Below are 20,734 nucleotides of genomic sequence, written 5' to 3' on the forward strand. Positions count from 1 at the left end.
CATTTTCTGTGTCAATGCTTGGAGACTGAAAACTCACATGGAGAGTATGAGTTCTCGCTCCCACATGAATTACACTCCAGCCTGAACAGTGCTTAAATTTCCAGAGATCCAGGAGATGAGATGGCCTGAAATACAGTTTGCTTCACATTGGGACCAAGTGTTCCTATAAAATAGAACCAATCAAGGCTTTACTAGGGGTCGTTCTCTGCTACTGCTTCCAGTAACACTGTGGGAAAGCATTCTGGTTGACTGTTCTGTACCTAGGCTTATTTTTGGTGTTTTGTGGCACATTAAACTATGTTTCGGTTGAGGGTTCTGAGTTTCGCATGGACGAACCAGGGATTTAAGGAAAACTCGTAAAGTGAAGAGGTGACCAGAGCTGTAAGAGTCATCTTAGGCTAATTAACTATTTGGGCATGCCCCTGCACCAGGTATTCAATATTTAGTCCAAATTCCAGAAAATGTTTTACAGGAAAAGCTTGAGCCCCACTTGTCCCTGTAGAGAAGAAAAGTATCAATAATTTGTGTGTGGAGAGCGTGGGGGGACATATTTTGTTTATCAACTATTTCACAGTCATTATAGGAATTCACAAAATACATTTAGAATCACACAGAGAAATGTTGATCATTGATTGTCAAAAGCAGCACCCCAGCAGCTCTAGTTATGCGTTCTTTATTTCACCACACGGCTCCAGTGATGTCTCCATATACTTCAGACTCAAACCAGAAAATTCTCCTTTTTGGTTGCACACAGGCCTCTGGGTAGAAGAATGCCATTAAATATTTCAGTGTCCTTCCTTGCTCTGTTTGGCTGCAGAGTCTGTCTCACTGTGAGCTGATCACAGACGATGGAATTCGTCACCTGGGGAACGGGGCCTGCGCCCATGACCAGCTGGAGGTGATTGAACTGGACAACTGCCCCCTAATTACAGATGCATCCCTGGAGCACTTGAAGAGCTGTCACAGCCTTGAGCGGATAGAACTCTATGACTGCCAGCAAATCACACGGGCTGGAATCAAGAGACTCAGGGTAAAGATGGTGGCATCACCCTCCGGCTCTAGTGTTCTCAGCACCCTTTCCTTCTCTCTTTATTTTTTTCCCTCCATTTCCTTTTTTTAGATTTAGATTCCTGTGATTATTTATATTTATGTGGACATTCAGCAAAGAGAAAAAAAGATGGAGAGCAAACCTAAGGGTAGATAGTTCTTACCTGTTGTTCCAGATATTTAGTAGGAAAATACCCACTGAAGGGACGAAAAGTAGATCTCCTCCCAGCAGAGTCTCTCTAATAACATGCCCAGAGTCAAAAAAGCACATGCCAGAATTTGGTTCTAAAGGAAAAAAAGGAGTAACATAAAGAAAATATTTAGTTAAATGGGATTTAAAATTTTAATTTGTATTTCCTTTCATATCAAACTGTTTTGCTGGGGTTCATATTTTTTTAAGGCAACAAATGGATCACGTAGTTTTTTACCTTTTCCTTTTGCCCCATCCTTCATAATAGAGAGACCCATGTATAGCCAAATGACTAAAAGACAGATTGCCAGCAAGGAGCTTATAAAAGACTGGATAAATCTCTATGTTGGATTATTCAGCTTAACAGACATTTATTGGAACACCTGCTTGACGCCTGTTGTGGGAAAGGCACTGTGTTAATTTGGCCCTTACAATCAACCTTTAAAATTATCCATGTTGGCCTTATGGCATCTGAGTGCATAAAGGAGCAGCACACTTCATCTTGAGTTCCAGTTGACCTCAGTTCCACCTCTCCCTTCAGACCTAGAGGACTGAAAACATAACTGCCATGGGGAGGCCTCGTACCCATAGCTCTTCAACACCAAAAGAGGGGGAGAGCCACAGGTCAACCAGAGCATCTTCTGTGGCCTATGTACATTAGGATTTTTGGACCTGCCTGGCTGTCAGGAGTCTCTTCCACCTCTGAATCCTCAAGAATCACTTAGCACTTTGACACTCTAATTTAGCTATTTATGTGCATGTCTAGACTATAAGTCCCCTAAAAGCAGGATCTCCATCTTGACCATCTTTGCAGCCCTTTTACATAACTAGCACAGTGCCTTGAACATAGTAGGAATTTAGAAACTATGTTGTAAAAATTAGAAGCACGTTGTTAAAAGAGGATAATGAGGTTTTTTTAAATATCAGAAGAAACATTGTCCATAATGGCTTGGAAAAAATTAAGTTTTTAAGCGTATATAATTTCTTCCAGCTCTGGGAACACCTTTGGGACAGGTTAAGAGATTAGCATGAATTTTTCCCCCAGTTTTATTATTATGGAAGTAGTTACTAAAGTTATGTGAGCTGATTTGGTCTTTTAGAATAACGTGGGATGGTACAAAGTAGAACCCAGGTCTCTCAACATCCCCTCTGTGCTCAGCCTCTGCCCTGCCCTCATGTACACTCAGTCCCTCAGTGGTTTTTCTGAAAAGCAACGTTGCTCTTTCTGTTTAAGCCCTCTCTCTTAGTAATGTTTCTGTCTTGTTTCAGACCCATTTACCCAATATTAAAGTCCACGCCTACTTCGCACCTGTCACTCCACCCCCATCAGTAGGGGGCAGCAGACAGCGCTTCTGCAGATGCTGCATCATCCTATGACAATGGAGGTGGTCAACCTTGGTGAACTGAGTATTTAATGACACTTCTAGAGTTACCATGGATCTCCATTGGAAGCGACCCCAGTGTTCCGGGCAAAGGTTACAAAGTGAGGGCAGCGTCCAGATCCCCAGAGCCACACATACATACGCATACCCACTCTCACCCCCACCCACTCTGTCTCTGTGACCAGGGGATTGGGTTTGTGCTGGCTTTATCATGTGGATTGGTAAAACTTAACCATTCCTGTTGGATGTGCCCAGAAGAAAATCATAAGCAAGGTAGACGGAAGGGGGCATTCCAGCAAACCCAGTGTTACCGCTACTGTGGTTTCTTTATTTTGTTAAGGGGTTTCTTTGGCAGTTTTGGAACAGCAGCTGCAGTCCTCCAGGGTCAAGGAAAGCATAGAAAAACAATACATGTTGTATCCAGGGACCAGAGAGAAAATTTCTTTGCATCCTATAAATGGTAGCCATCCATTGTAAGATGACTACAGAGCTTCTGTGCTTCCTTGTTCCCATGCCAACATGCTGAGCATGCTCACAAAGAAGGCTTGTCCATTCCTCCTCCTGTGTTTTAGTATTTGGCCCAGAGGTTTCCTAAATGGTTGCATTGAAATCGCTGTGGTCCAAAAGTGATGACGTATTCACTCAAATTGTCACTTTCTGTAGCACACTGTGTAGCTGTCTTTCATTCTCTGTTGCTCCCTCCTGCACGCTTGCTCAGTCTGTCATCTGTGCGTAGTCTGCTTACTCACACTCAGTTGTTACTCCTTTGCTGTTGTTATGTTTACAGTTTGCATTTTGGATGATTAGTTGGGGTTACCAAACATTTTTAAAAGAGACATTATCAATAAATATTTTTTAAATTCTAAATTTTACCATTAGGGGACCCTGCCTGAATCTTTGCCAGTCTGAAGGGAAACTATAACAAAAGCAAGAAAAATTATGAGAAGAAATTGAGCTAAGACTATTTTGATGAAAACAAACTTTGCTTTTTGGTTTCTGTTATATCTTGTGATAAATGATAATATGCATGATACGCCCAGTATTCCCCCTGCACATTTTTCCTTCCATCTAACTTAATAAGGAGAGAGAAATGCATTATTAGGAAAGGGTGGAATGGCAAATCCCAAAACTGAACCTGAAAGCTGCCGCCACCCAAGCCCAGATGTGTTGTGTATTCACTGAAATCTGGGTGTGATCAGTGGCATCTAAGATTTGTGTCTCTGAGGTTTGTTCTGCTTTAGCAGGAATGCTGCTAGAGGAGTTGTGCAGTTGAGCCGGGTAGTTTCTCTTTTTTCCCCCCATTTCAGCCTATCAGGGGTTCAAGAATGACCCTATCACAGCTGGTCAACTGTATGTCAGTGTTGATGGTATCATATCTAATGTTGGAGCCTCAAAGGACCAGAACCTGTCAGCCATATCTCTCTTGTGCTCCAGAGTTTCTGTGAATGAAATACTATAGTAGCCAGGTGAAGGCATTGGGGCAGCAGAAAGAGAACATTGAGAGGAAGTAGGGGGTTCAGTGTCTCTTCCCAGCCTGGTCACCAGAGCTGAGGGCAGGGAATTTAGTGCCCATGACTCAGAGTCAAAGAAGAAGCTCCCCCCACCAAAAAAAAAAGAAAAAAGAAAAATCATGGAGGATGAGGGAAATAAAATGAGTTTCTGAAGTACGAGAAGTAGACTTCTAAACATCAAGGTTAGAGACCTTGTGTGATTTTTAGTAAGGTGACTTTTTGTCTTTTAGGACATTAATGTGCAGTCCACTATAATCTTAGGTCATCTTCTGCATGATCCAGGCTGTTATCAGGATTGTTTTAATGCTGTGGGTGCTGGTTCTACCAGCATGTGTAAGAATAAATTGTGATTTGTTTTTCCACAAGCAATCAGTTGAAAAGGTCCTAGGAATCTGTACTATCCACCATTATTTAGCACTTAATTTATTTTAAATCCCATTTTATTATTGTGCCCTTTTAAGCTCAGATTATGTGTGTTTTTCATTTCCCTTCCCTTATCCTCTTTCCAAATTACCATATAAGGAATATACTTTTTAAAGTGAGACCCACTCTCCTGGCTATACCCCACATATACAGATACACACATGTGCACACACACTTCCAGATGTGGTTGATAATATTCAGATCCCTGGGTCCTCACTCAAACAAAACTAAAAAGAAGAATATTTAGGGGGCAGCTGCTCTAATGTACAAGTTTTTTTTAAAAAAAAAAAAAACAGTGTCTGAACAAAACCCTGATTTATTAGTGAGTGTGGATTCGAATTTCCCAATAGTTGAAGCTCTTGAGGTACTTCTTTATTTAAAAAACCCTATTCACCAGTACATGAAGGTCTTGGAAATGCTGTTTCTGTTCTCAAAGAGTGTACCCATGTGCAGGTCCATGTGGAGGCGAGCCCTGCCTGTCTGGGCCAAGAACAGAGTCAAGTGAGGGAATAAAGGCCCTGGAGTGTGCAGCACTGGCATGTATGTGGTCAGGCAGGAACCTTGTTCCTTTCTGAAGAAAACTTCTGGCCCATCAAGCTTGGAAGGACATGTATTTTTTATGCCAATCTAAAACCTATGTCAGCTGATGAAATGTACCAGGACTTCGAGAACGCAGAACATGGTAAGTTTTGGTCAGGTGGAAGGGCCCTGCCATCTGAACATAGTATTTCCTGTCTCATCTTCAGGGACACTGTTGAAAATCCAGTAAGGCTTTACAGATGTAGGAAAAACTCTTCCTTAGGAAAAACTTATTGGTCCGTTTGTCTGACTCCAGAGCCACTCCACAATAATGCCTTCAATAATAAAAAAAATACAGAGTGAACGGAGAGAAGAGATTTGGGATAAGTAAGAAGGTGCCCTCAAAGTTACTATACATCCGGATCATCTCTTTTCTAAGCAGCCTTTTCCCCTTACATTTTTTAGCATCATCAGTATCTTTTACATCTTCATTGGCCCCATCAAGGTGATGATTCCAGCTTTTTTTTTTTTTTTTGCATTGACTTCTCCCATTTCCTTCCTATACCCATCCTTGCCCTCTATTTTGAAAGCTTCCATCTCACTCCCAACAATGCTGCTAATTTATTCTCATGTCTTCAGTTTAGCTTCCTCTTTGGATCCTTGTCCTGATCTGGGCAAACTATCCTGGGCAGCCTTGAATTCAGTAACTGTCATGTAGCTCAGGCCATTTTTCACTGGGTAATCTTTGTTGTTTGCTTACTGAGTTTGAAATCAAACTGTTAGATATGAGGAATAAGAGAATCTGCCTTCATCCTTTTTCCAATATTTGGAATGTGAAAGCACATCATGCTTTATGTAAAAAAATGTTTTCTCCTCCTGTTTTGCTCTTTAGTGGATGTAAAAAGTATTTCTTAAGTGGTTTTTATGAATTTCCACATCCATTAAGTTGATTTAGCAGACATGTAAGTCAGGAATTTTTCATATTCCTTATATCACATTTTAGAGGGCAACCTGGTAAATATTTTTATGATGCTTTATTTTGAGCTTTCCAAACTGTTTGAATGGTTCAGTATAGCTACAATGCTATATGGCAGTCAAGTTCTTTTATTTCTTCTAATTGCCTTGTAAAATGCATTGTTACTGGTCTGATAACCCACTAATGCCATGGGGGAGCTAAACAAAGTATGAGTTGGAACCTGTCTTGGTTTGAAGTTGTTAGGAAGTGTGAGAGTGTCCCTGGAAAGAAGAGGTGGTTTCCTGCCTGCCTGTGGGCAGCATATCCTTGGTGACTGTATTGTTTAGAGGGGAGGAACACTTGATCATGGTGGACCCTTGTCCATTTAATGTTTATGGAAAGTCAGATTGCTTATGACAGTTGCCACTAGTGAGAGAGGAAGGGTTTAAAGAAAATTGGACTGTTCTGCTTTTTCCCTCCTTGTGTGCATGATTTAAGGCTAGATTTCTATCCTTGTTGTGCATCCTGGCTGACAGACTCTTTCAGCGGTATGCTCTGAGCTTCCGGAACATTTTATACAAAGATTGCCTTCTCTATCTGCCCACCAGTTCTAGGATTTTTAACCACCTCAAACCCAGGCGATGTGAATTAGTCAGGTCTTGTCTGAGAAGACATGTAGGATGTTTCACTGGAGGTCTTGAGGCAGAACCCTCCCACTTACAATGATCTTGGACCAAAGAATGCTAAAGTGTCAGGAGGGTGAGGGGAATTAATAGTCTCAGCCTCTCCTCACCTTTATTTCTATCATACATTTTAATTGTAAGATTGGAAGATACAGAAAGCTGTATACAACCATATCGATAGGGTATAATTAACCCAGGTAATTTGGGAATAAAATTTGGCTTGTATTTGCTATATCCAGATGCCCAGACTTAACATCTTGGTTCTCCAGCAAAGAACATGCTGCTCTAACCTTGCCCTCTCCCTTGGGACAAACTTTCTACCTACCAGAAACTACCATTTGAGGCAAGTGAGTCTTCTGTGTGAAGGGCTTTTGCAGCACAGCCCCCCCGTGCCCTCCCAAGGCAAGTCTACCTATTTTGCCCATTTTTATTCTTAAGAACATCAGTTCTGCATCTCTGAAGCCTTTGATCCTTTGGAAAGTCAGTAAGAACTTCTCAGCTGAGTTTGAGTGAATCTTTGGAGCCCAAGAGAGTTACCCTTAATTTTCAGCAGAGAAAAAAATTGTTGGACAAACTCACGTGTGTGTTAAGAAAATTCCATAATGCACTTCCTCCGTCTCTGCCTTCTATGTTTGTTGAATAACCCCTTAGTAGAGGTTGTTTCACAGGTGTTGAGACTCAGTGCTTCCTCAGCCAGGGTAGTTCACTGCCCTTTTAGGAAAAAGAACCATGAACAACCAAAACTATATCAGTTGACCCTGTTTATTTTCTGTGTTTTTCAGTGTCTTGTTTTGAAGAATTGGGGTGGGGAAATGGTAGTTGACATTCAAAGTAGAGGAGAGAATCAGTTCTGGAACTGGGGTGCTTTGCTTCAGGTACAAGCATCTGTCCTGAATATGTAGAAACAGCTGCCTCACATGTGAGTAGGTTTACTTTCCTCTCCATGTAATGAACTCCATGCCCTTCTTAGTGGCAAGGAGGGCTTCTACTTTCTACACACGTAACCAGGGTCATCCAGATGGGGATTGGCACCACTGAACACCACCAGTGCCTCCCATCGGCTTTTGGGCATGATTTTCACCAGGGCAAGAGCAAGTAGTAGGCAGTAAATGAGAATCCCCACCCCAGGGAGAGATAAGAGAAGAGAGGTGTTCAGACACATACCTATTCTCTTCTGCCATATCCCCAAGAACCCAGGGAAATGTTTGAATTGATTTTTTCTTTTTTTTTAATTAAAGTGGATGAAGAAAGATTTACCCCACTAAGTTTTAGCTTGTCCCTGTCTCTTATACTACTTGTTGTTACTCATTCAAATCTGTACTACACTGCTGCTCACATACATGTATGTGTTTCTTACCTTAGCCTAACCCTTCTCAACCCCTGAAGTCTTTATTCTATTTTGTGTTTTCTTTTTTTATGGCACTAGCGAATGAGAACCTAAAGTCTTAGAAAATCCTAACTTGAAAAGGAGTCTCTAACTGGCATGGTTTGATTAATTACTTTACCTTTTCTCCCTAAAGACTTGAATGATTTTCTTCCCTAGTGCTATATAATAGATCCGTAATAAGTGAAACCTTTGCTGCTACTTTTCTGGGTTTACATCAGTTTTTTCCTTCCCTTAAAAATAATTTCTTATCTGTGCTTCTCTGATGACTGTTAATTTCTAATAAGTACAGGAAGAGGTGAACCTGAGATTTCTTCTCTTACTCCCCTCCTCACCCTACCCCCAAATTATACACTAACCTCTAACATATATAAGATCCATGAGATGGGGCTCATCATAAGATGCTTGTGGGGTTTTTTTCTCATCATGCTGCAGCTCTCAGAGCTGGCCCCTGAGGATCTGTGACTACCCAGTCCGAAGGGTTACTACAGGGAGAGAAAGGCTTTCTTAATTTTGCCTTTCTCCATTCCTGTTTTATGATCACCCTTCAGATGCCTCCCATTCTGGCTGCCTCCTTTTTCCTGCCAGGAGTTGCTTCCAAGTAACCTGCCTCGGTCATTTCCCAACTGCTCTCCTCACCTTTGCCCACCTTCCAGTGACCCTGAGAGCACAGACCTGAGAGCCGGGGCCTGTGCAGAGCTCAGAGAACTGTGAGGACGACCCCTGCCTTTCAGACTCTACTTGGGGACAGAGATGGGTAAATGGTGCTGTGGGAGAAATTTTTATCTTCAAACCAGGCTGTTTCGCCCTTTGCACTGCCCCGCCTCCATCCCCACTCCCCTGAGGAAGGGGTAAAATGTAGAGGATGGTTGTCTAGCAGGGTCTGATCCCCAACATTGCTGTCTGGCCTAAGCCTTGTCCAGCCATTCGGCCTGCTGTGGCGTGAGAGCTTCAGTGTGTGGGAGCTGCCGCTTGCTTGTTTCTCCACCAGGCCTGCCCCAACACTTAGCCGGTCCCTGGGGCCAACGCAGTTCCCTACATGGTGACTTAACACCAGCCTCCATTAGCTGTCCAAGCGACTGTGTTTCCACCCAATACTTTTGGCGCTTGAGGATGGGGGGAGGGAGGGAGGGTTATTTAAAATAAATAAAATCCAAGGTGGCAGTAGAGGATTCCTTTTGCTTTAAAAATCTTTGGACTAAAAAAATTTAAAAATTTAAAAAAATGTTTTTTTATATATGAATATATAAAGTAAATTGTTATGTAACTATTATTGTTTCCTGTATGTTCTAATTTTTGGTTTATGATGTAATTAAAGGAAATAAGCTGTGAAGACTTTTCATTTTACTGCGGAAGTAGCCTGACTTGGAGCTGTGATTCTTAACTTCCTTGAACCCTTGATCTGTAAAGGCTCCTGAGGCTGAATGAAGGGGCTTCTTTTTGGCATCTTTATTTTTTTTAATATCCTTTAGTTAGTACCCTTTATTTATTTATTAATTGTTTAATAACTTTATTTAGTACCTTTTCAATAGCCTTTATTTAATACCCTGCACTCCACTTGCTTCTAAGAAAAACAAAAGACATAATATAAATCAGAGTTTCTAAAAAACTTTTGTCTTAATTAATTTGATAATAACAATTCAACCTGAGTCCCTTATCTGTGCAAAGCATTGCCCTTACCTGGACTAGGAAGGGGTGAGGGAGTGGTGTAATGGTTAAACAAACTCACTCCACGTGACCTTGGCCAGTTAACCCCTCTATCTCAGTTCTTTGTTGGTAAAGTGGGGATAACAGTACCTGCTTTAGAGTTGTGAAGATTAAAAGTGATAAGAGTGGCACATAGTAAACGCTCACATGTTACCTGCTTTTATTTGCTTCATTTCAGTATATTTCAGTATCTAGTCTGTGCCAGAGGCTCCTAGGTTGAGAGATGCACGAAGGCTAATGCCTTTGGTCCCTATCCTTTTGGTGGAGACGAGCAGTGGAGCCAAATCAGCAACCTCGATTTAAATCTCAGGGTATCTGCCGTGCCCTGAAACACCTTTGGGGAGCCCTGTGGAATCATAGGGCTCACTTGAAATCCTCTCATCCTGCATGAGTTAAATGCCTAATCTGGATTGGTCATCTGGGGCCAGCGGGGTCCCACGGTCCCTTCCAGGGGTGCAAGCAGGTGCCTGCTTCCTTGTCCATATTGAGGCAGCCTTGGCTTTTGAGGGAGGCAAGTTGGAGGTCTTTGAACTTCAATAAGCAGATTTTCCCTTCCCCTGTCCTTTAATCCTGTTAATTCAGCCAGTGTAGAGCCTTCCTCCTTCCTACCTTCCCTAGCCAGAGGCCACCAGGTTTAGGACTCAACAAAGATGATCAGTAAATGATAAATGGGGTAAATGATTAATAATGGCATCTTGGCCTATCTCCCAGTCTATGCAAATGGGTTTTCTCTTTTCAGTATGTTTGAAATTTTCCATAATAAAAATTTTGAGGAAAGGGGATGAAAAAAGAGGAGTGGAATAAAATATGGCCCAAAATCACTTATCTTTTTTAAAAGTTCTTTAATATAAAGTTGGTTTTCTACACAGAAAAATACACAGAGAAAATCACTTTCAGGTAGATTATAGGCCTAAAAGTGAAAGACAAAATTAAAGTTTGAACTTTGAAAAACATTCATAGGAAATTATATTTACCTTAATATAGGGAAAGATTTGTTAAGACCTAAAAATTAAAAGATTAATTTTAATTCAACTACATTTCTTAAATAAAAAATAATAAAGCCCTATAGCCTCATTGTTCAAGAATAGCTATAGTAATTCCCAAGTCTCTAGAACTGAAGTTTTAAATAAGCACAGTGATTTAATAGTTGAATAATCTTTTGGAGGCTTTAGTGATTAGTTTTTGCCCAAACTAATTGGGAAAAGAATCCAGTCAGATTTATTTGTTTATATCTCTGTCCCAGACTCCGTCCCTTGCCCTGGTCTGTAAGTTTAAGCAGGGGACGTATCCCCAAGAGGACCATAACACCAAGAGAATTGGACAACACATTGAATACATATATCTTTACTTTTAAAGGGGATGAATAAAATTTTAAATAAACATGAATTAATGCACTCTGTTCAGCAGCACTGCTTGGGGCAAAAGCTCCTTATCCATATTGCCAGGGTTTTTGCCTCACAGGCTTGGCCAGCTCAGCTCAGCAGGGAAGGCTGTGTCTCAGGGGTTCCAACAACTTGCTGTTGAGCAGAAAGAAATGTGAGCCTGGGGGCTGCTTGTCTCCTCCCCAGGGGTAGGACACATGACGATTTGGCTCTGCACCTGAAGCCTGGTGAAGCAGGTGAGGATTTTAACCAGGCCTCTGGTGAGCACAGGACCCCAGAGAGCCAAGGCTGGCACCAATCTCCTCCTCTTGCAGCGGGGCACCCCTGGGCCTAGGTCAGAACCAGGTAGTAGCCATCTGGATTCTGCACTGAAAGCAGTAAAAGAAAGAAAGGGCACCACCGGGATGAGATGGGCCCCAACCACCACTAACTACTGTGCTGCTCCTAAACCTCCAAGCAGCCTGCAGTGCCTCTGCCGCACCCAAGTGTTCTTCCAGCCCCCCCCCTGGATCCAGCTCTTCAGGAAGCCTCCCTGGGTACTGGAGCACAGAGGAGGGATAGAGGGCAGGCATCTGAATAACCAGGACCACAAGCCAGCTGATCAGAAGTGCTCTGCTCCAGATGGTGTCCAGCAAGCACCTGCCCTTCTGACTTGTATGACTTGGTGGGGGGGGGGGCGGGGGGGCGGGAAGAGGGGTAGGGGCCTTTCCTTCCCTTCTGATAAACTCCCTGAAACTAGGGCATGTCTCCCTCATGAGAATGCATTTATTCAGTTACTTCTTCCTGAGCAATAAATGGCTGTCTCCTAGCTGTATGACCCTGTCCCTTTGACACAAAGCTGGTGTAGAGCAGATGTTTACCCCTTGATTGGGACACAGCACCCGCAACACACCTTCAAGGAACCTTTTAATCTCACTTAGGAGGCAGTATAAACAATCTTAACCTTTCTAGGGCCTGCGAGAGACACACGCCTCTCCCTCTAAAAGCCCTACCTTTCTTCACCACAGCCACAAAGTACGACTCATCCTCAAGATTCTGAACCACCTGCAAGGGAGAGGGGTCACTAAGACGATTCTGTTCTTAGAACCAAACGGAATAAGCTAGGGCAAGGGAGGGGGAGACAGGGCCTGATGTTGGAAGAATGATCCAGGCCTTTGTGGGAACTTGCAGGGAACCGCTGCCGATTTACCTGGTCACTGAGGAGAATGAGGATACCCCCAGGGCCCTGGTGGAAGAGCCGGTGGATCTGATTGGCTGGGAGGGCCAGCAGTTCAGCCAGTTTCCCCATGAGCTCTACAGCACTGAGTTCATCCAGAGAGATCTCTTGATAAAAGCCTGGGGGTGTGGGCAGCACAGGGGCAGGAGTCAGTGGGGGCTGCGGCCCAGAGGGAGCCCCAGATATCAGGAGAAAGGAGAAGACAAGGCGACAGGCTCATTGGGAGGGCCCGGGTCAGGGGAGAAGGAGTAGAGAAGGAAAAAAACTGACGAATCCACTTCACTTTCACCTCCTATTCCTCACCTTTGGGGAGGCCTAGGCTGAGAGGAACCCCCAGTTTAAAGAAGAGATGGGACACCGTATGATAGAGTGACAGGATCAGATGGAGTCAGAGTGTAGAGCATGGAGGAATAAACCCAGGGAGTCATCCTGGAAGGAGAAGACTAGTCATGGAAGATGAGAATGCCAAGGGCACCCTGGGTCCCAGGAATGGTGGAGCATCACCCTTTCCCCAGGCCAGAAGAGGTTTCATGCAACCACACCTGAGTTTCTTGTCTTCTGAAGAGGCCAGAACCTCACCTGAGTCAGGGTGCTTAGGAACCTCGTTCTCTTGCCTGGAGGCCTCCTGAGCGACATATAAGGTCAGCCGGTGACGGATGGGCCTGGGCCAGGAAAATAGTCTACATTCATACCTGAACTAACAGGTTCCAGTTTTAGCCCCCATCCCTGGGAGAAACCCTGCGTCCTCCCAGGTCTCTAGGGATAGGGGTCACCAAACTTTTCTTAGGTATTTAGTGAATGCTGGACCCTAGGGGAGAGAAGATGAGAAAAATCCATCTCTGTCCCCAGAAATTGAGTGATGCAGATGGGATGGCCACAGAAAGAAGTCACAGGAGCCTAACTTTTAAGCCCAATTCTGCTAGCCTTGCTTGCTCTGTGACCTCAGGCAGGTCACTGTCCTTTGGGCCTGAGTTTCTTTCTTCCTTTGTAAAAAGAAGTGGGGCTAAGTGGTCTTTCAGGTGCCTTTGGCTTGAACAGTCTATGAAACATGAGTGTCAGCTGAGTTGGTAAGTGCCACTACAGTGGGAAGGGGACCCTGGTTGGCAGTGCCCAGCACCTGGCTCTTAGAGTATTGAAAAGGCGGATCCCGTCGGCAGCTCCACAGATCTGGATAAGGTCCTGGCGGGTAAGCTTCAGCAGATCAGTGCCTGCAAAGTCAGACAGGACTAGATTAGGGGAAGAGAGCCCAGGGATCAAGGGTGGCAAGGGATACAATCCAACGTTAGTCTACAAATAGCCCTGGTATGCCCAGACATGGGAGCCAGACTTGGATTCAAATCCCACCTCTGCCGCTTGCTAGCTGTGTGTCCTTGGGTAAGTTATTTAACCTCTCTGAGCCCTGTCCTCAGGGATAGTGTATAAATTGTATGGGATGATACACGAGAAGAGAGCCTAGCAGCATAGTGTGCTTGCCAACTCTTAGTTCTACATAGAAGTTAGTTGAAGGGCACACAGCAAGCCAGGCCAGAGACAGGCTTCCTGCTCGAGTGTCTGCCCTCAGTCCCCTACAGGTCAGGTCCCTACCAGACCCCAGCCTCACCAGTGAAATTGGCCAGCGACCGACAGTAGTTGGAGAACCGGTGCCGATGCAACCACTGCTGTGTCTCTAGGATGGAGGCTCCAGGGTTCAGATCCTGAGGTATAAAGAGAGCGGTCCAGATAACACCGTGGACCCACGGACTGAGAACAAGGTGGAGGGGAAACATGGCCCCTGCCCTTGGAGGTCCCAAGTCTGAGAGGGGAGGCTCATCCTGCCTTAGGGAAGTGCCCAGCGCCATCCGCGGACCATTTGGCTCTCTGTGGCCATACCACATCTGCCCACCAGGGGGCAGGGCCACCCTATTCTGGAGAGTGAGATGAACCTGCAGAGAAGGCTTTGCAATAGGGGGTGTGGGAGTGTGGAAAGGGAAGACTCACTTGAGCTGGGCTGCCCCCCAAGGTGTCCAAGGCGAATGGTGGTGAGGAGCAGAGCCTGTGGGGAGCAGGGAGTCAGGCTCAGGGAAGCAGTGTGGCCAGTCTCCTGCCCCCCTCATCCTTCCCCAGGCCTGTCCCCGTGTCACCCACGTGTTCCCCAGAAGCTTCCTCAGCTGCACCCTCAGGCCGGCCCCTCCCCCGCTGCCTAGGCTGAGGGGCTCTTCTCTTCATTCTCACCCCCAAGGGCTGACAGAAGGTGCTCGTCCTGCCTCACCTCTCCGGGGACAGGAGCTTGCAGGAGTTGGGGGAGGTCAGAGCAAGAGGGCTCAGAGGCGGGTGGGGTCCCGAACTGGGCTCTGGCCACGGTGAACACTGCAGGTAGACAAACAGCGAGGTTAGCCTGGACATTGGGGCGGGGGGGGGGGGGTAGGGGGGGCGGTGGTGGCTGTTGGCCTGCCTTGGGCCAAACTTGGCCCCTGCCCCAGGAGTCCCTGACAAGTAGATCAAGTTCCCACACAAAGAAGAGAGTAAACTAGCCTGCAGCTCTGTTTGGGGGATTTGGGGAAGGCTTCCTGGAGGAGCTACAGCAGGAAGGGAGATGCTCCAGGCAGAGGGAACAGGAGTGAGCGGCGGCCAGGGCAGGGCAACGACAGGCAGCCTGTAAGGCTTCAGCTCCCCGGAGTCTTGAACAACAGGCAGTGCGCTTTGTCCTCGCGGGAAACAGGTGGAATCACTGGGAGGCTGTGATGATCCTGGAGCAGTCACAGCCCCTGAGGCCTCAGTTTCCCAGCGTGTACAACGAGGATCTTTTCTCCGGACCTCCCCTCCCGCCCCCGCACCCAGCACACACACCTCCATGAAGACTGTGCTCTCACAGGCGGTCTGATACTTGTCTCTCTCATGCACGGGCTGTTTCTCAATCTTCTCCCGGTCAGTTTTCAGTTTCCGGTCAGCTCCTTTGGGCTACAGGAGGGTGACAAGGAAACCTCAGAGGCCCTCTTTACCTGCCCACTTCTCATTACAGGAGGGGCTCTGAGAAAGAGACCAAGCCCCATCCTTCTGTGCACGGAGAATGAAACAGTCCCAAAGAGGGGAACCGCAGGCTGAGGGTCCGCCGCAAAGCAGAGCCAGATCCACACAGCCAGCAAGGCGGGGTGACAGCCCTGAAAGGGAGGGGACAGGGCCCCCGTGCTGCATGTACCTTAAACACCTTGATGAGGCAGCCAGCTGAATGCAGGTGCTCCGGCGAAAGCTCCTTGTCACTGGGCTTGAAAGTGTCGATCTGAAGGCGGAAGGGAACGCCTTTCTCTCCACCTTTTTTCCTAGGAGTGAACTCAGTGCTGATGCAGTGAACCTGAGGTGGAAAAGAAGGGTGACTCCAGGTCCCACCCACATTCAAGGGATCTCACCTGAAACCTGTTACCTGTCTGTCACCTGTCAGCCATTAGTCACAGCAACTTCCCACCCCCAACCAGTGTCTATTCTTAAAGCATAACTTTTTTTTTAAGAGGAACAATTTTTTCCAGCTTTACTGAGATGTATTTGACATATAAATTGTGTATGTTTAAGGTTTGCAGTGTGTTGATATGATACATTTATATATTGGAAAATGATTACCACCCACCATAGCATTAGCTGCTAACACCTCCACCACAGAAACACCCCATCACATAATTAACCTTTTTTTGGTGGTGAGATCATTTAAGATCTACTTTCTTCTTAAAATATAACTTTGTTAGGTCTTTTCCCTTGTTCAAAATCCCTCAGCAGCTCCCCAAGGTTATGAGATGAGAAGCAAAGTCCCTGACCCTGGCTGGCATTCAAGCATCAAGCTTTTCTGCTTGGCTGCTCTCTCTTCCCCATCGATGAACCCACTGACCTACCAACCAGCCTAATCATCACCTCAGTACACCTGCACAGCTTTTCCTCTACCGGGAAAGCTCTCCCTGCTCACATCTGAACCAGTACATCCCATTCCAGAGTAGGGTTGCCAGTTAAGATACAGGATGCCCAGTTAAATCTGAATTTCTGATAAGAAACAAATAATTTTTTAGTATCAGTATGTCCCAAGTATTGCATGGGACATACTGATACTAAAAAAAAAAAAAAATTCTTCATCTAAAATTCAAATTTAACTGAGTGTCCTGTATTTTTTTTTGCTAAATCAAGCAGTCTACTCCAGGAAGCCTTCCTGACCTGCACACCCACTGTAGCCCTCCCAAAATCTTGTGGAGAACAGCTGAAGGTAGGGAAGCTGAGGCTCACAGAGATTATGTGACCTGGGCAAGGTCCACGCCAGAAAGTGGTGGAACTGAAATTGTGCCACATCCACCTGACTCCTAGTCCGGATGCTTAGACTATAGTGGACACTCAAAAAAGGGACTTGCAGGTGAGTTTTGACAATATTGTTTGATTATAAAAGGAAATCTTTCAGCATAGAAAATATGGAGAACACTGAAAAAGTATAAAGAAGAATACAAGCATTTCCCATCACCCCACCTCTCAGAGATAGTACTGTTAACATTCAAGTATTGTTTCTTCCTATCTTTTCTCTGGGCAAGGGAAAAAAACCCCACAACTTTTGTACACACACACACTTTTATTTTTACAAAATAGAAATCAAACTTTAAATACAAGTCTGTATGCTGCCTTTACTTATGGGAAAGCAGTTTCTCTTGTCATGAAATATTTCTCAGAGACATCATTTTAATGGCTACACAATTTCCATTATAAACCTGTACTAAACACTTATTTCAAAGTCAGTCCTCTTCTGATGGATATTTTGATTATTTAAAATCTCTTAATATAAAAAACGACACTGGCATGAATAGCTGGTAAATATATCTCTGTGTACTTATTGAACACTGCGATAGGATACATTTCTTGAAGCGGAACTACTGGGTAAATGAGTGTGAACATTAAATTTAATAAAATTTGCCCACGTGCCACATACCTACAGAATGGGTGCACCAATTTGCATTCTCAGGATATGAGGGTGTCTGTTTCTCCAAACCTTACCAATAACAGTTTTTAAAAAGTCTTTGCCAGTTATATATATATATATATATATATATATATATATATATATATATATATATATATATATATATATATATATATATATACACACACACATATATATATATAATTTTTATTAGCATTATTAGCATTTTATATAACACATTCTATGTCATATGTGGCAACTATTTTTCCCAGTTGATGTCTCCTTTTAATTTTGCCTGTGTATTGCAGACCGTTACTTTTTATGAAGCTAAATTCTGTCCTATGTTTTGTAATTTCTTCCTTTGCCTTAATGTTTAACAAGTCCTTGCCTTTGGTGAGATTTGATCAACATTTATCCATCTTTTTTTCCTCAAGGTGTTTCTGGAAGTGGTTCATTCTTATCACGTCCCCCACCACCACCCAAACTCACCTTCCTTTCCCACCTAGGCTGCTGCCACCCACATCTGACCTCCAGCCTCCTCCCTGTCCCAGCTTCAGACTCACCTGCAGAAAGAGGGAGGTCCGCTTGGTCGGGTCCCAGTAAAACTCCACCGTGTTGAGTTGTGAGGGTAGCACTTGGGGTTCGATCACCCCCACGGACAGTGGCACATCTGCAGGCACAGGGTTGCAGGCAGGGAGTCGGGCTCAGCCCTCCCCATCCGCAAGGGCCTCGAAGACAGAAAGCAGCCCTAAAGGGTCCCTGGTCCCTCCCCATTCACCTATGTCCAGGATGCGGTCCCCAGGCCGGCTCCACCTCCACCCATCCAGCTGCTGCTGCTCTGTGTACTGCAGGCGCCGGTCGTGGAAAACCACACGCACCACACTCTGCGGGCACAGGAGGGCGCCTGGGCATTTGGGAACCAGTTCCCACACCTGGGGCAGGCCAACCTTTCCAGCCTCTCCCCCACCTTGCTTCCCACCCTCCAGGGGCAGAAGGACTTAGAATCACTAGATCCGTGTCCAGATGCCACCTGCCACTCACAAGCAGTGAAACTGAGGAAGTAACCTAGAGCCTCAGTTTCCTCATCTATAAAATGGAGGAGTTAATCCCTTCCCACTCGTAGTCACTCTACCCGTTTCTTTTCTCCGCTGCATTTATCAGTTTGCGATTTGTAAATCAATTTGTAATTGCATATATTAATAATTTGTGTAATTACATGTTTGTCTCACTCAGCAGAATGCAAGCCCTCTGAGGAAGGAAACTGCATCCGTCTCTTTACCCCTGAATCTCTAGCTCATCGAACAGTTTCTGGCAAAGAATGGGAGCTAAATCCTTTTTTTTTTTTTTTTTTTTTTTTGAGAAAGAAGGAATCATGTGTGTGAATAATGCTATGTGAATGTATTTCTTTTCTTTTTTTTTTTTTTTTAAATCCTAATCCCGCCGCCTAAGGATTTTTTTTTTTTTTTTGGAGAATTTTTTATTTATTTATTTATTTATTTTTGGCTGTGTTGGGTCTTCGTTTCTGTGCGAGGGCTTTCTCTAGTTGCGGCAAGTGGGGGCCACTCTTCATCACGGTGCGCGGGCCTCTCACTATCGCGGCCTCACTTGTTGCGGGGCACAGGCTCCAGACGCGCAGGCTCAGCAGTTGTGGCTCACGGGCTTAGTTGCTCCGCGGCATGTGGGATCTTCCCAGACCAGGGCTCGAACCCGTGTCCCCTGCACTGGCAGGCAGACTCTCAACCACTGCGCCACCAGGGAAGCCCTATGTGAATGTATTTCTAAATCCTGGTTCTGCTACTTACTGGCTCTGTGTCCTTGAGAGAATACTTAACCTCACTGTGCCTGTTTCCTCAACAATTCCTGCCCACCACTGAGCTGTTGTGAAGGTCAAATTGAAAGGTGGACTTGAGAGGGTTCTACTTGACAATGACATCACAGTGATGACACTGGCTTCCTGCCCAGAGGGATAGTCATAGCCAGCTTTTGCCAGTTCTGGAAGGGGTGCGCCTACCTTCAGCAGCCGGGGCCCCTGGGTGGCATCGCCCAGTCTGGGGTTGCAGAGCATCCTCACCTCATAGGACTGGCCTGGGAGAGATTAAGGGGATGTGTGAGCCCCACTCTGAGGGGCAGAGATGCTGCCTGCCACCCCCAGCCTGCCCTGGGCCCAGCTTCCAGAGCTTGCTGCCTCACTAGCCCCTCTCCTTCCCCAGGCCCAGCTCACCCTGGTTCAGGTAGGTGAGGGTCTCCTCCTGCTGCTTCACAGCTGGCGAGGTAGCTGCACAGAGCACGTACTGGAAGGCGGGGCAGGGCGGTTCCGCACGGGGGATGTTGGGCAGCTCTTCCTGCTTCAGGTAGGGCAAGGGCAAGGCCTCCCTGCCAGGGAGAGGAGGGCACTGCTGGCTTTCTGCCCTGTCCACCCCATCCTCTAAGAGGCTTTGACTCTTTCTGCCAGGTTCTCCTTTCAGGGAGCCCACAGTTTGCTGTAGCAGGGGGCCTAAGGGGCCCCTATTCAGCTCCTCTGGCCTCCAGCAGACCTCCCTTAAGGTACAAATCCCAGATACTACCAAACATTTGCAAACATCTGCTATCAATTACTTGTTTGCACCCTCAGGGCTTGCCTGACACCCAGTGAATGCCCACCACAAGTGTCCTGAGTGGGTGGGTGGTCAGGATGTTTTGAGATGTCCTGGGACCCACTGAACTCCAGGTACATTTGACCACTTCCCCACCCCCAAAGGAAGGCAAGAGCAGGAGGCCCACAACCTTTGGCTTGAAACAGATGGTCCATCTCAACTCCGAGCAGGGCCTTCCTCGGGGTCTGTGGGAAGGGGGTGTGGCCCTTACCTGAGCAAGCTGCTTGGTGGCCCGGGGTACAGTTCCCCGGGGCTGGGCCACAGGTGCTCCGGCTGGCTGTGCCAAAACAGCATCTTGGAAAAAGAGCAGGACCAGCTGTGTCACAGAAAACTCAGCACTGGGTTGGGCTGGACCCACTGGGCCGTCCACCCGGGACCTCGGGCTTTATATACAAGAGCATAGCCCCAAAAGGGTGGGGCAAGGCCTCAGCCTCTTATTGGCTGAGCAACCGGGGCTCTAGGAAACTCAGGACCTATTAGGCAGCCCAAGCTGGGGGAAATCAAGAAATGGCATCCCTAGGGCTCCCCACCAATCATTAACTCAAAGGGGAAATGGTGGTGCAGCAAAACAAGTCACCGGGACGGACATCCACTGCCCCACCATTCCCCCAGAGGCCCAGAACAACGAGGGGCACCCTCAGGCTAAAAGATGGACCCCAGATCCATAAGCCATGTAGAGACCTGGAGACCCATAGGCCCAGACCCCTCACAGGACCCCGGGAGTGGGGGGTAGGAGCCTGACCACTCCAGGGGATGGAAAGAGCGACAAACAACATCACATGGA

The 20,734-nt window shown here is 45.9% G+C and overlaps 2 protein-coding genes across 6 annotated transcripts in view; one reads left to right on the forward strand and one right to left on the reverse strand.

The window, feature by feature from the left end:
* The window catches only part of FBXL20 (F-box and leucine rich repeat protein 20), a 114,157-nt gene extending 104,557 nt beyond the window's left edge, over nt 1-9,600 (forward strand). For 2 of the 3 annotated variants that reach the window (XM_057535845.1, XM_007177537.3), the window contains exons 14-15: nt 818-1,030; nt 2,507-3,101. In XM_057535845.1, coding sequence (XP_057391828.1) covers nt 818-1,030; nt 2,507-2,614 — 321 coding nt within the window. In that variant the 3' untranslated portion in view covers nt 2,615-3,101. Of the gene's footprint in view, nt 1-817; nt 1,031-2,506; nt 3,102-5,006 lie in introns of those variants that run through there. The other variant, XR_009006286.1, reaches the window with a different exon arrangement.
* Nucleotides 9,601-10,666: 1,066 nt separating this feature from the next.
* On the reverse strand, nt 10,667-20,296 carry LOC103019219 (transcription factor CP2-like protein 1). Of its 3 annotated transcripts, XR_450582.2 has the most exons (16): nt 20,162-20,296; nt 19,539-19,690; nt 19,329-19,402; nt 18,096-18,201; nt 17,881-17,987; nt 15,575-15,727; nt 15,226-15,336; nt 14,648-14,745; nt 14,377-14,431; nt 14,000-14,093; nt 13,517-13,607; nt 12,979-13,061; nt 12,373-12,518; nt 12,176-12,227; nt 11,401-11,551; nt 10,667-11,318 (listed from the first exon to the last, which is right to left on the reverse strand). XR_450582.2 is itself a non-coding variant. In XM_007177536.2 (15 exons), the coding sequence occupies exons 1-15, from the start codon at nt 20,242-20,244 to the stop codon at nt 11,514-11,516; spliced, it is 1,443 nt and encodes a 480-aa protein (XP_007177598.1). In that variant the 5' UTR covers nt 20,245-20,296; the 3' UTR covers nt 10,667-11,513. The 3 variants fall into 3 exon arrangements, 2 of the variants coding, with proteins under 2 accessions (XP_007177598.1, XP_007177597.2); XM_007177536.2 differs by having other exon boundaries at nt 10,667-11,551; XM_007177535.2 differs by lacking the exons at nt 10,667-11,318; nt 11,401-11,551 and having other exon boundaries at nt 11,889-12,227.
* Between the last annotated feature and the right edge of the window lie 438 nt (nt 20,297-20,734).

The sequence above is a fragment of the Balaenoptera acutorostrata genome, chromosome 20 (genome assembly GCF_949987535.1).
Source record: "Balaenoptera acutorostrata chromosome 20, mBalAcu1.1, whole genome shotgun sequence".
NCBI classification, from domain to species: domain Eukaryota; kingdom Metazoa; phylum Chordata; class Mammalia; order Artiodactyla; family Balaenopteridae; genus Balaenoptera; species Balaenoptera acutorostrata.